Source organism: Tasmannia lanceolata, unplaced genomic scaffold, assembly GCF_043159265.1.
Source record: "Tasmannia lanceolata isolate RefF3 unplaced genomic scaffold, GAP_Taslan_0.1 ptg000008l, whole genome shotgun sequence".
Taxonomy (NCBI): domain Eukaryota; kingdom Viridiplantae; phylum Streptophyta; class Magnoliopsida; order Canellales; family Winteraceae; genus Tasmannia; species Tasmannia lanceolata.
In genome coordinates, this window is record NW_027518685.1 from 68,115,261 (window position 1) to 68,130,680 (window position 15,420).

Sequence of the window (15,420 nt, forward strand, 5' to 3'; positions counted from 1 at the left end):
CCCATTTCATTTATTACTAAACAATAAATTGCTCTCAATGGAAGGGAGAAATCTCAAAGTTTTATATTACTTATATGAAAAATACTAAACAAATCACCCTCAGTGGACATGATCAATGTGGCTCTTTATCATTTTCCCAATCTTGATAAGATGATCTTGAGCCTTGATTTAGGAGGTCTCACATCAAAAGCCGCTAAAGCTTTCATATTTGTATTCAATAATTAATCTTACTGATGGGATGGCCGTCAGAGGTGGTGCTTGGGCCATATGTAGAGGTGGTGCTTGGGCCATATGTGTTGCCTCATGATGGTTTGCCAGATCAAGGGCCTTGGTTACGCCCACCCTTGTGCCTATATGCGATGTATCTGATCTTGGCCTAGTATTCATCCTATGAGATTTGTTTAGGCCCTGTTTGTATTGCAGAAACACATTTCTCGCACAAAATATTTCCGTTGATTTTGTTTATTTCACAATTTAGACTGAAATCATATGGTTACAGTTTGTTTAGACTGGTACCATTATAAAATGAAAGTCCTAATAAATAGAACTTTGTAATCAATCAATGGAAAAGGAAGAAATTTTATAAAAAATTTCTTTTCCAAACTTTTTAAGAAAATTCCTGCAATCCAAAATGGCCATGACCATGAATGTGATTATAAGCATTGACCCTCATGGGGTAGCCGATAAGGTTCTGATCCCATTAGAAAGGGAGGTGATAAATTCGCCCCTTGGACTCGGCATTCGCTTCTCTAATAGAAGCTTTAAGAGGGTGTTTGTGTGTATTTGCAAAACCTGGGTTAGGGCTTCATATTAAACACCTAAAAATACAACTTTTGGGTGGTTTTTCTAGAGTTTAACCTAATCTAATCGTGCAACAGACCTAAAGGAGCGTGTTCATGTGGGAGAAAGTGGAGAGACCATCTTGGAGGCCGAAATAGTGATCCAAGCTAAGATCCATCCAAAAAATGGTTTTGATCTTTAAAAACACTAAGATTTAAGTTCTGTTGATTTGGAATAATGTCGTTTTGGACATATAATTGCGTTTGAGAGGTCTCCGTGATTGATCTCAGATTCCTTGCTGTTCACCTTGTTCTTGGATCTCCATCGAACCCAAGATCTTTCGGTTTTGGCCTAACCCTCTGATCGCCGCACCAATGGACCCAATTTCCATTTCTTCCCCTTTTATTCCCTTTTTTATTTTTTTTTGCCTAATTTATCAAAGAAAAACAAAACTTTTTTGTATGGCATTGAAATTGATCCACCGGCATATGAACATAAGTTGAATGGCTTGGATAACCAAACAATGGACCCCACCTTGCAACAAAAATATGTTTCTTTTTGCTAAAACCTAATAGACAATTGATCTAATGTGTATTTGTGTTATTTTAAAACTTGAAGGAAGGAAAATTTGTTACTTTCCCCAAGAAACATGATAGTAGCCTACTGATCAATCAATCCTCGTTTTTATGGTTTCTCCAAAAAGAAAAAACAGGTTAACTTTTTATTATTATATTTTTCATAGGCCTATGACAGTCATAGGATAATTTGATCAGTAACCATGTAGAGATGATATAACTATAAGATATGGCCCAGTCATTGTATTGGTTGTCTCTGTGTTGTGACTTGTGAGATCCAAAGATCTTAAAAGAGGGGGTGGGAATATCATTTCCCATTTTCTTTATTAAATGTATAGTTTACTTTTCTTAAAGCGGGTAGTATTATGTTAGAAGAATAACAAAATCCTGTCAAAAAATACTTCACACATCATCATTTTGGGTGAGGAAATGCTACTGCCCCGTACCTGTTGAGATGGCGCCAGATGTGAATGTCAGATTATTCTCTGATAAATCCAGGGTTTGAAGGGAGGAGAGGTTGCCTAGACATGATGGAAGACTTTGATCGTGAAGATTGTTATCTCTGAGATATAGATCCGTGAGTCTCTTCAAGCCACATAAACCTACTAGAAAAATGATCAAAAACCCAAAACCCATTTCATTTATTACTAAACAATAAATTGCTCTCAATGGAATATAAAACTAAGAATGCTAAAAAAATGCTAAAAAATCATCTCAAAGTTGTTGTTATCAGGTGGTTGTTGTTACATTACATATACACAGTATCTTTAACCGTAGTGAACGAAACACAGTTTAAGGAGAGTTTTTTTTTTTTTTTTTTTCCTTTTTTTGAAAAAAAATCTCTTTTGATTGGTATCGAGTTAGTACTTTGTTTAAAACTTTTATAGTAAAAACCCCCATTTTCTGTGGAAAATGCTTTAAGCACGTTTAAGATGGTATTAAATAATGGTATCGTTACGGTTCACGGTTCACTCCGGTCTTTGCCAAAGCATCCGCTACGGAGTTTGCGGACCTCCGTCTGTGAAATTGTGTGTTATTTGACTAATGGAAGGAAAATTGATACTTGAGCCAAGAAAGGGTGTTCATAACCTCGTTCATTTTGAAGTAACACCCTAGTCTCGAGTCTGGATTCTGGCATCAATAGAAAGTACAAGGAGAGGTTGGGGTGAAAGTACAAGGAGAGGTTGGGGTCCGACGATCATCCCATGTGTGCAGTGGGTGCCCATCTTCCTAGATGACTGCTATTGATGAAGGCAAGGGTTGGTCTCTCGGTGACTAGTGGCTGTTTAGAAACTGTTTACAACTATGTAGGCTAGCCTGTTGGGAACAAAAGGACTCTTGCACTAGTTGGGATAGATGGACACAATCCGGTAAGACTGTCTTTTACTGTGTTCCCTTTAAACTATTCAGGTTGCACATGTGATACGACAGGTTTTGTAAAAAATTATAAATTTTGGATCCAATTAGCATGCCAAAAAAGGGTAAAAGATAACTTTTGACTCCCTAATTGTTATCAGGTTGCTCGATGGGCTGGATGGGAGATCTCCCTCTCCATGGAGAATTTCAGAGTTCATTGTTGAGAACTTGAGATACTTGATCGCGTGAAGGGTCATCATGTCCCGTTCCATCTTGTAAGGAGATCATGCAACTTTAGAGTTTTTTTATTTTCTCCCCTCATAGTTTCATAAGATTTCTTGTGCTGTGTTTTCATTGTGTTTTTTGTGGCTGCTTGGAATAAATTTTCAGTAGTTCAAAAAAAAAAAGGTAAAAAACAACTTCTAGAAAGGCCTGTGTAGTACGTAGAATAACATAACAAGAAAGATGCTAAATTATTTGTAGGCCTTAATCTGATTAATGGGATCTCAGTTAGGCATAAGACTTGGACAATATGGATTGCCTCATGATGGTCCACTTGATCAACGGTCTTGATTACACCCTGACCATATGTAGAACTTAATGTTGACCCTAGGCTTGACCCTAACCATGACCACTCAAAGTAATAACATAATTAGTCCTCTAAACATGTGGAGATGATATACCTATAAGATATGGCCCAGTCATTGTATTGGTTGTCTCTGGGTTTGAGATCCAAAGATCTTAAAAGAGGGGGTGGGAATATCATTTCCCATTTTCTTTATTAAATCTATAGTTTACTTTTCTTAAAGCGGGTAGTATTATGTCAGAAAAATAACAAAATCCTGTCAAAAAATACTTCACACATCATCATTTTGGGTGAGGAAATGCTACTGCCAAAAAATACCTGTTGAGATGCCAAATGTGAATGTCAGATTATTCTCTGATAAATCCAGGGTTTGAAGGGAGGAGAGGTTGCCTAGACATGATGCAAGACTTTGATCGTGAAGATTGTTATGGGCGAGATCTAGATACTCGAGGCTCTTCAAGCCACATAAACCTACAAGAAAAATGATCAAGGCATAAACACCCAAAACCCATTTCATTTATTACTAAACAATAAGTTGCTCTCAATGGAATATAAAACTAAAAATGCTAAAAAATCATCTCAAAATTGTTGTTAAAAGAGGGGGTGGGAATATCATTTCCCATTTTCTTTATTAAATCTATAGTTTACTTATTTTAAAGCGGGTAGTATTATGTCAGAAAAATAACAAAATCCTGTCAAAAAATACTTCACACATCATCATTTTGGGTGAGGAAATGCTACTGCTCCGTACCTGTTGAGATGGCGCCAGATGTGAATGTCAGATTATTCTCTGATAAATCCAGGGTTTGAAGGGAGGAGAGGTTGCCTAGACATGATGGAAGACTTTGATCGTGAAGATTGTTATCACTGAGACGTAGATCCGTGAGTCTCTTCAAGCCACATAAACCTACAAGAAAAATGATCAAGACATAAACACCCAAAACCCATTTCATTTATTACTAAACAATAAATTGCTCTCAATGGAATATAAAACTAAAAATGCTAAAAAAATGCTAAAAAATCATCTCAAAGTTGTTGTTATCGGGTGGTTGTTGTTACATTACATATACACAGTATCTTTTAACCGTAGTGAACGAAACACTGTTTAAGGAGAGTTTTTCTTTTCTTTTGAAAAAAATCTCTTTTTATTGGCATGGAGTTAGTACTTTGTTTAAAACTTTTATAGTAAAAACCCCCATTTTCTGTGGAAAATGTTTTAAACACGTTTAAGATGGTATTAGATACATTTTTTGCCCAACTTTCCAACTTTATTACCACCACTATATTTTTGTAAATGACAAAAATTTTAATGCATTTTTTTTGTGTTTTCATTTTTTACTACATTTTTTGAACCAATATTGTATTAAACTTGAATTTTTCCCATCCCTGCCCTTTTTGTGGTGCCGAACCACGTTTTGCTAAGTACGCTTTTAACTTAGGTTTCGAGCGTGGTGGATCACGTTTCATCTGGGACGGTTGCTCTCCAAAAGGCTAAGAAATTGCAAAGGAACAAACGGAAATGGACGTGCTTTGCTATTATACTCCTTCTCATAATCGTGGTTATCATTGTTGTTGTTGTCATCAAGCCTTGGAGTAAGAGTGGTGCGTGATTTGGGTAGTGTTTGTGTAATATACATCAACAAAAGCCCAACTAAAATCTTTCATTCTTTTTTCTTTTTTCTTCTTACCCCTTTTTAGTGTGGTTTATTTCCCTGTATTATTGTTATATAATCTTTCTGATCTATGTTTTGTGTACTTTATTATGAGAAAAATAGATCTTTTATTTTGAAATATGAATTTGCAATTGTGTTTATATTGTTCAATAAAATTGAAGCGTGCAAAAATTGAACTTCCATCTTCGGCTACTAATGTTGACACTCCCATGTTTTGATAATTGCAGTAACTCATCTTGTCTTTTATCATTTAAATAGCCGTCAAAGGTTATTATAGTTCCCCAAAAGCACTCAAAGCAATTAAGGAAGAAAAGACAAGCTGAGATTCTGCAATTATGAAAACAGAGTAGTGCCAATATTATTAGCCAAATTCTACTGTCACAAGGTTGGAAGATTATTTTAGGGGGACTGATATCTGCACTACCGTATTTTGATAATGACACCACAATATTCAAGATGGTATAAACATCCACTCATAAAAGGTGCAAAACAAAGTGAGTAATGACATTATCACTGTACTCGGTTAAAGAAGCAAAAACACCGCCCGCATGTTACAAACTTATATCATCTTTTAAAGCACCCTTAGATTTTTTTTCCCTATTGATCACTTTCTGGGCCCACTGGTGCCATGTGGAAGTTGATCAATTCTGTTGATTTAGCTGACAGCCACAAAAATGGGCTCTTTATCATTTTCCCAATCTTGATCAGATGCTATTTTCTTTATTAAATGTATAGTTTACTTTTCTTAAAGCGGATACTATGACAGAAAAATAATAAAATCCTGTCAAGAAATACTCCACACATCATCATTTTGGGCGAGGAAATGCTAATAGCCCCGTACCTGTTGAGATGGCGCCAGATGTGAATGTCAGATTATTCCCTGATAAATCCAGATATTCCAGGGAGGAGAGGTTGCCTAGACATGATGCAAGACTTTGATCGTCAAGATTGTTATATCCGAGATCTAGTCGCGTGAGTCTCTTCAAGACATAAAAATCCAAAATCCATTTCATTTATTACTAAACAATAAACTGCTCTCAACGCAAGGGAGAAATCTCAAAGTTTTATATTACTTATATGAAAATTGCTAGAAAAATCACCCTTGGATTATTTTTTTCCTATGATTACTTTTTGGACCCACTTGTGCCATGTGGAGATGATCAATTCTGTTGATTTAGAAGACAGCCACAAAAGTGGCTCTTTATCATTTTCCCAATCTTGATCAGATGATCCTAAGCCTTGATTTAGTAGGTCTCACACCAAAAGCCACTAAAGCTTTCATATTTGTATCCAACAAATAATCTTAGGGCCCGTTTGGATAGTTGATATTATGTATTTGGATTTGGATTTGAGTTTTGAATACAAAATGAATAGATCCGCAGCTCATGTTGAGGGAGACAGATTTGTGGATTTCCAATTACTTATTACCACAGCATATTTGGAAATCTGATTTTTTTCACTGTCAGTAGCTGATTTGGAAATCCAAGGATTTGATCCGGATCCAAATCACAACACAAAAAGGGCTGAAAATGTGAGAAATCCAAATCAAAATCTTCTGGGTATCCAAATGGGCCCTTATTGATGGGATGGCCGTTGGGTGTGGTGCTAGGGCCATATGCGTTGCCTCATGATAGTTTGCCATATCAAGGGCCTTGGTTACGCACACCCTGTTTGGATTGCAGAAAAACATATGAGATTTGTTTCAGCCCTGTTTGGATTGCAGAAAAACATTTCTCGCAGAAAATATTTTCTTTGATTTTTTTTTTATTTCACAATTTAGAGGGGAATCATATGGTTACGGTTTATTTAGAGGGGTACCATTATAAAAAGAAAGTCCTAATAAATAAAACTTTGTAATCAATCAATGGAAAAGGAAGAAATTTTATAAAAAATTTATTTTCCAAACTTTTTAAGAAAATTCCTGCAATCCAAAAGGGCCATATGCGTAGTTCCTCATGGCTGTCTTCTAAATGGTCAAGGGTGTAATTAAGACCGTTGATTTAATGGACTATCATGAGGCAACCCATATAGTCCAATCAGAGATCACATATGTCAGATTGAAGGCCTACAACTATCAAAGCTTTAGCTTCTATTGGGGACAAGGAAATGGGCCGCATAAAGCTTGCATTAGAAGTTGGGATTAGAAGTTGAGCCTAGGCTTATCCTAACCGAAAGCCCAAAAGTACCCTAACCAAATTTGTCCTCCTCTTTAGACAAAGAGGGTGTTTTTGTCTGTTTGCAAAACCTGGGTTAGGGCTTCCTATTAAACACCAATAAATACTACTTTAGGGCTGTTGCACGATTATTAAACACCAATAATCGTGCAACAGCCCTAAAGTAGAGTGTTGGTGTGGGAGAAAGTGAAAAGGCCATCTTGGAGTCCGGAAATCGTGATCCAAGTAAGATTTAAGTTCTGTTGATTTGGAATAATGTCGTTTGAGAGGATTCCGCGATTGATCTCGGATTCCTAGGGGTTCATCTTGTTCTTGGATCTCCATCGAACCCAAGATCTTTCTCTGGCCTAATGGATTTTGACCTATATCTTAGATTCTCCTCTGATCGCCACACCAATGGACCCACTTTTTGTCCAAGAAAAACAAATCTTTTTTGGATGGCATTGATCCACCAGCATATGAGCATGAATTGAATGGCTCGGATAACCAAACAATGGATCCCACCTTCCAACAAAAATATGTTGTTCTTGCTCAAACCGAATAGACAATTGATCTAATGGGTATTTTTGTTATTTTAAAAATTGAAGGAAGGAAAATTTGTTAATTTCGCCATGAGACATGATACTAGCCTATTTGTTAATTTCGCCAACGACAGTCATTATCTGATCTCCCCATCCATGTGGACAAGATGAGTTAATTTGCTCTATTGTCAAAACACGTTTGTGCCTTGATCAGTTGCCTTTCGAAAATTGAAAAAGGGTGCAGCTACTAAAGATCCCCAGATACCCTAAGGCCTATACCAAAAGCATATTATATGCATCATCTTATCATTGAAATTATGAGATAAGTGAAAGTGAAGAGAAAAACTACTATTGCCACTCCATACCTGTTGAGATGCCAAGTGGATTTCTAAGATTATTATATGATAAAATTAAATCTTCCAGGGACGAAAGGTTTCCTAGACATGATGGAAGACTTCGATCATCAAGTTGGTTATCCGAGAGATCTAGTTGCTTGAGTCTCTTCAAGCTGCATAAACCTACAAGAAAATATGAGCAAATTTCATTTATTACCAAAAAACAAATTCCTTTCAATGCAAAGGAAAAAAAATCAAATTTCTATATTACTTATAAGAATAATGCATAAAACAGTGATTCTTAGGCCCTATTTTCTTTTGGATTAAATCAATCAAAGGTGTGACTCTCATGACCACCCACTTCCCTGCGATGATGCCTGCATAAAATGGACCCAATTTCCGTTTCTTCCCCTTATATTCCCTTTTTTCTTTTTCTTTTTTTGCATAATTTTTCCAAGAATAAAATTCTTTTTAATAGCATTGATCTACCAACATATGAGCATGAGTTGAATGACATGGATAGCCAAAAAATGGACCCCACCTTACAAAAAAAATATGTTGTTTTAGCTAAAACCGAATAGTCAATTGCAAGAAGGAAAATTTGTTACTTTTGCCAAGAGACATGATACTAGGTTCTTTAACCAACCCTCGTTTTAAGGTTTCAAAAAGAAAAAAAGTTAACTTTGTTTTATTATATTTTCATAGTCTACGAGATAAATAGTCATTATCAATTCTTCGCATCCTTGAAGACATATAACTTCCTGGGCTCACATCCTGGGCCCTCCACTTGTGCCCTGTGGACGTGATCTGTTTTGTTAACTAACTGGCGAACTTAAACCTGGCACATTATTGTTTGCCCAACCTTGATTGAATGATCCTAGCACTTGAGTATTAGGCTTCGTTAAGGTTTTCTCTATCAGAAGCTAAAGCTTTGATTATTTATAGCAGTTAATTAGGTGAATGGGATGTCCATTAGGTACGGGACTAGAACCATATGGGTTTTCATCATCATGTCTCACCAGATCAATGATCTTGATTCCACACCCTTGTCCCTATGTATGACATGATGTTGACGCTAGGCTTGATCGTAAGACTCATTTGAGGTTTTGTTTGAGCGATGTTCTGTTTAAGGATCATTCACAAAAGGCTAACCTGCTAATGTTCTCTTATAAATACAATACCTCGATTATATGAAGTCTACCTTAGGGATGTCCTCCTACTTATGTGGAAGGAGGGAAATCTCATCTCATACAAAACATGAAGCATTAGTGTCAGATCTTTTCTTCTAGTATTGAGGCAGAGTTCGTTCCATGCTACAAGACTGCGATACAAGCACTATGGTTGCAGAATTTTATCACAAGGCTTGGAGTCGTGCACTCATATCTCTAGGCTATATGTTATTTATTGGGATAATGCTACAGTAGGTTTCTTCTCTAAGGAGAAAGAAGAGTGACAACGACAATAAGCATAATTACTTAAAGTATAATATTGTTAGGGAGAACGTTAGGGATCATCATTTGGGTATTAAGTAGGGGTGGACATGGTCCGGTTTGGTTCGGTTTTGGGCTAAACCCAGGACCGAACCATATATAATCGGTTCCTTGAAATTGGAACCAGAACCGAACCATATGTGTGGAACCGAACCGAACCAGAACCATATATAATCGGTTCGGTTCGGTTCGGTTCTGGGTTTACCCAACCTTCACCAATGGCCCTGTTTATATATGAATTACAAGCACTAACAGTAACAGTAACAGGCACAAATTTGGGCAATGCAAAACTTATATGAAGTATGAAGAAGTACAAACAAGTGGGATAATCATGCACAAATTTTGGCAATGCATGAAGCCATGAACTACAAATTTGGGAAATACTAAGGCCCTAATATTCAAAGCAAACAGTCCCTAATATCCAAAGCAAAAATCACATTAAACCAATTCGGTTCTCGGTTCGGTTCTCAGTTCCGGGATCCCAAACCCAGAACCGAACCGAATTTGCACCGGTTCCCTGATTTCTGAACCGGAACCGAACCATATAGAAATGGAACCGAACCGAACCGAACAGAACCAAATGTGGTGGTTCGGCTCGGTTCCTCGGTTCGAACCGGAACCATGTCCACCCCTACTGTGAAGCACATATACATTGTGATGATAGCCGCATACCAAGTGACAAAGAAAGGCTTCCATACATATCACATAAGGGGCATGTAGAGCATATGGGATTGATTAGTTCATTTAGGCCCTGTTTGTTTTGGATTTTAAGAATCGTTTGAGTCCCAAACTGATTATTGGGATCAAAATTACATTTAATTTTTAGTCCAGTAATCAGTTTTGAACTCACAATCCATTCTCAAAATCTAAAACAAACAGGGCCTTAGTGTTTGATCGCGATTACGAGACACTTTTAACTTTAATGTTGAAACTAAATTTGATGATTCGTATCATAGGTAAAGTTTATACATTTGGATATAGTCAAAGGAAGATTAACCACGAGCACAACATAAAGTTGGAATGGAATGGATATTCTTATCATAAAGAGTGCATCACATTAAGTACTCGTAAAAGGAAATCATTATTTCCGTGATATATGGAATGTAATGCTCATTATTTGGGTATTTGCTGCCATGATCTATATATTTAGTTCTCTTTACATGAATGTATATTTTCCCTGAAAGACTAGACTAAAGAGATTATTTGTTAAAGGAAATGATGTATGCCCATACTTCAGAAATTTAAAGTGTCCAAAGCCCGGTCTTTTTTTACCCAGAACATAGCAGTGTCAATATGGACCGCTGGGAGAAGAATACTGGAATAATCTCTCGTGAGATCTAATAGGGTAGCCGACATTGCCACTTAGATTTTTTATTAATCCATGTTTAGGATTTTTGCTAAAATGGATTTTGGATAAATTAAAGATTAAATCTATTAGAAGTTCAACTTTAAGAAGGAAGGTGTGTTTCACTAGGAGGGTTAACCCTAATCTCTTTTATTAATATGGGTTTTTGATTGATGGGAGCAAGAGATATTCAGATCTCAGAATTTTATTATGATTTTTCTTTGATATACCAAAGGTAAGGCCAAAGATTCTATTGATCTGAGCATCATAACTTGGCTATATTGCAAAATCATTCCAGTGATCAACAATACTCGAAGATAGGAGTATTTTCAATAGTAGCACTTATCATAAAGCAATGTCAATATGATCATGGCAAGAGGTACGATCAATTTTCCACATTTTTTATTTGACTTAGATACTAACACAAATTTCTATATCACTTCTATGAAAAATGCTAAAAATGTCACTCACACCCCGGTTGTTTGAAGCTAAATTTTGATGGTTCTAGCTTTAGCAACCCAGGTGTGACCGGCATCGGAGGCCTTATTAGAGACAAGACTGGTGATACTAAGCGAGCCTTCCCTGGGCCTTTTGGTATCAAGGAATCTAACAAAGCGGAAGTGAGGTCTGCTTTCCAAGACATCAGACTGGTGGCATGGTTTTAAATTTCAGCCGAAATTTCGGATTTCGGCCAAGACCGAAACAAAATTCACAATGAGTCATTTGTTTTACACGGTTTCATTGAAATTCCAAAATTTCATTTTCATGCTTATTTACAAGATTTCCACCCAGATTTTAAATATTCCCATCGAAATTTTAAAGATGTACACCAAAATTTCCACAGAAATTGTCGAAAAGTCCACCAAATTTGCGGAAATTTTGTAAGCCCAGTGGTTCAACGATCACCCCTGTTTTGATTGATCCCAAACCCAAATTGATTGAAATTTATAATCTAATGATTCGATTGTTAGTATTGTGGATTAAGTGAAGGTCAATATGAGATTACTCCACAAGCAACTCAAATGGAAAGCCTCATGACAAGCACATCAAGGAGTGACAAAGTCCTTCTTTGGTCGATCATATTTCCACCATTGAGAGTTTTATAGTTTTCATTGAATTTATTCATAGAATAAAAAACAGAGCATCACACATTGCTCTGCCTCCATTGTTTTTTTTCCTTGGATCATACCAGGAAAACCATCCCCGTCACACGAACTGCAGCTTATTAGGATACTTGAGGAATTTCCTTTGTTTTCATTAGACTTAGAGTTTTCGAGATTTAGCAATTGGAGGAGAGCCTCGTTGTTCGATTCCATAAGTGTTCTTTTTCGCTTTGTTCTGGACGTGCAATCCATTCGGTCCTCTCTGCTTTCATTGCTGGACTTCATCTCTGAGATCTTTCCTCATAAAGATCTAATAGATCAAAATAGAAAATGAAGGAATCTATTCATGTTTTTCATGCAATTTCGAAAGCCTTCCTTGAACAGAATTGAAATGGGGAAAGGAGTCATCTAGGAGGCAATAAAACCACTGTGTTTTTACACTACTTCATGGCAGATAATTCGTCTTTGGGAAAACTGATCATTCGTCTTAATGGAATACAGAGTGCTAACTGTTAACAACAAGTATTGTGGATCCTATACTTATTATCTTCTTACATCTCTACAAAACAACAAATCCACTTGATCTTAAAGGATTCAACTTTTGTTTCCTATATTCTAGAAGAACACAGAAACAGAGTACCACCGACACTCTGTTTTTGAGAAAATTCTATGCTTTTTGGTTGTTCGATCCAAACAGGTATTTGAGAATTGGTATTGATGAACCTTTGATCCATTTTGAACTGGAAGGAGAAAAGACAGCGTGCTATGTTATCATGAAAATCAATTATGTGGAGTTTGAACTGCCACCTGCTTGTCGTATCCTGGCTTGAGGCGATAGTTTTCTGAAGCTGAGCTTCGGTCCACCTGAATAGAAAGGCATTCCGGATCTACAAGTTCCGGCTCTCCACTATGGAATTCTACAAGTTCTAGGTCCTATTGCTCCTTCTCTCTGATTTGTATTTTTCCCCCTCCAATACTTGGGTTCAAGTGCTAGATTTGAGTTTCCTAGAACAGGAGAACTCAGAGCTGAAGGTATTCAGTTACCAATTTGATACTTCTTAATATCTTCTCTGGATCTACTTCTCCTCTTCACAATAAACTCGAACCAGTTCAGAGAGGGAAGGAAACCTCGCTGAACTCCAATCCAGCTAGCTATTGTCAAACAACAAGTGAGTGGATCTAGCCAAATTGAGTTTACTAAGGAGCAATCATTGGAGGAGTTTGTTTCAACCTGGAGCTTGCAAATCTGAGATTGCTTTGCATCTTCCATCACTGAAACACAAATGAATCCCAAAGAATCAAAAGTCCTTGGTTAGAAGAATCTTCAATCTGAGCAGTAGTATACATTCGTGAGCATAATTTCACAAAGAATATAGTGATAGCGAAGCCTCAGCCAGACCAGAATTCTAAAACTCATTTATGAAGAGTGAGTAGATCAAGCTTCATCACTGTTGTTGAAAGCTTTGCATTTAGATCCAAGTCTTGAAGATAAGATCTTCAGAGTTTTCCGCTAACCTTTGGGAACTAGTATGACAATTTGATCTAAACGTGGCAATCTACATCAATTGATGTGTGTACAATGAGCAGGTTGATGATAGATTCTTGTGTTGAGACAGGGGAGTTTGACAGACAAAGTGAGATTTGTGAGGATAGTGGTACACAAGTTGAGATTTGGGAGGATTGTCAGTCTGACATCGTAGATACAAGGAACACATCATAGAGGATGATGGAGAATGGATGGCATTTGCAGAGGATGACCATATTGTGCCCAGGGGTGTGGGCAGTGGACGTCCTGGATCTTGAGATGATAAGGGACCATTTTGACTTAATAGAGCTTTTCATTCACGATCCTTTTCTGGATCATGATAGAACATTATGGCAAAAACATTTGATTCGTGAGGATAGCCTTGGGACATAAAACTTACTTGAAATTCAAGATGGAGATAAAGACAAGGCACTATCAGAAGTAGCCAGGTGGTACGATACACCATTGACAACGAGGCAAGGTGTTGACACAGATCGGCCCCGGGCGAAGGGCATCCTAGAACCTGTGTCGAGTCTGCCCGGAGAAAGACGTGAGCTTTAGGGAATGCTCTTTTGAAGGTGGAGAGTTCGAGGAGCGCGGGTTTCTTTTTAGCATAGAGTAGTCGTATTTTTACTTTCCTTTATGCGTACAGGGGGTTAAATGTAGTAAAGTTAATGTTGTCAAATGAGAGGCAATATCAGATAGAAAGGATGGTAGGGCATAGTCGGTTGGGATGACTGATTGTTAAAAGGCGTTAAAGCACAAGAACACACCATGTGTCACTCAATTGGGAGCTTAGAGAAAGCGAGAAGGGGGGCCTTTGGGCAAGAAGGGACCACATGATTGGGAGCCTTACAAGAAGCCATGTGGCATGCCACCTCAGCAAGCCAGCTGGCTTGAGCTATCATAAGATGGCAGCAGCTTCTAGTAGACTTCTCTTCCTCTATAAATAAGGAGTTTCATTTTTGGCCGTTTTCAAAGGTAAGGTGCTTCATTTCATCTCCTTTATCTTGAATTTCTCTTTCAAGTAACTTTGAATCTGCAAGGATCTTTCCCATCTCATGTCATTTCTATGTTTAGATGACAAGTGTGAAGAGAAATTAAGGAATCTCCTTTAGCTTCCACTTACTAAATCAATTATGCATCCATAGTGATCAGAATCAGATCCGATCATTTCCCTAAGCGGTCAGTGGGCCAAGAAAAATAGAAACATGTTCTTCATGAGTTGAAGTTAACGTTCTGTTTTAAGTGTTTCTTTTCGGCCTATCGGTTCTGAGTTGTTATTGATAAATCCTCATTCATTACAATGTTCCAAGATAGAGTGTGGTGTTTCTCTAAAAATTAAACTTGAATTTTGACCTAAAACACCTCAGTCTATAGAGATTAAAGTTTTTCAGCTTAAGACCCATTTCCTACGCACCTGTTCCACATCACTAATTCTAAATAGAAAAAATCTACTCTTTGATTTTTCAAACTGCTTCAACTAACACAGAAATGAAATGGCAAAATGCAGAATACCAGGTAAGTCTCCTTTCAGGTTATTCCCATATAAGAACAATTCTTCCAATGCAGAGAGATTGCTCAGCAGACACGATGGAAGTGCTTCAACATTGTTGTAGCTAAGATCCAAATATAGTAGGTTTTTCAAACCACATAATCATGCAAGAAATGAGCAAATTATAGTGAAAACAAGCATTTTACAAATGAGAAAACAAAGAAGAAAAAATAGATGATGTTTCATATAAATCATAAACATGATTCAATTTCCATCCAAAGCATGTCGTTAGAATATGATTCTATAGACTCTTACTCCACTAAATATTTATTGGAATTTTTGTATGTGTGTGAGTTTGTAAGATTCAATCTAGACTCGATACCTGACAAGGATTGGCTGCTTTGGTTTAGCATATTGCCTATAAGTTGCAATATCTTTAAGTTTTTCATTTGACTGAACCCT

The 15,420-nt window shown here is 37.0% G+C and overlaps 1 protein-coding gene across 1 annotated transcript in view; it reads right to left on the minus strand.

Annotated features, from left to right (window-relative positions):
- The window catches only part of LOC143883257 (uncharacterized), a 40,332-nt gene that overhangs the window by 23,920 nt on the left and 992 nt on the right, over positions 1-15,420 (minus strand). The window contains exons 2-6 of the mRNA XM_077386601.1: positions 15,341-15,418; positions 8,031-8,183; positions 4,049-4,204; positions 3,616-3,768; positions 1,802-1,960 (exon numbers count right to left, since the gene is read on the minus strand). Of these exons, the coding sequence (XP_077242716.1) occupies positions 1,802-1,960; positions 3,616-3,768; positions 4,049-4,204; positions 8,031-8,183; positions 15,341-15,418 (699 nt within the window). The remainder of the gene's footprint in view (positions 1-1,801; positions 1,961-3,615; positions 3,769-4,048; positions 4,205-8,030; positions 8,184-15,340; positions 15,419-15,420) is intronic.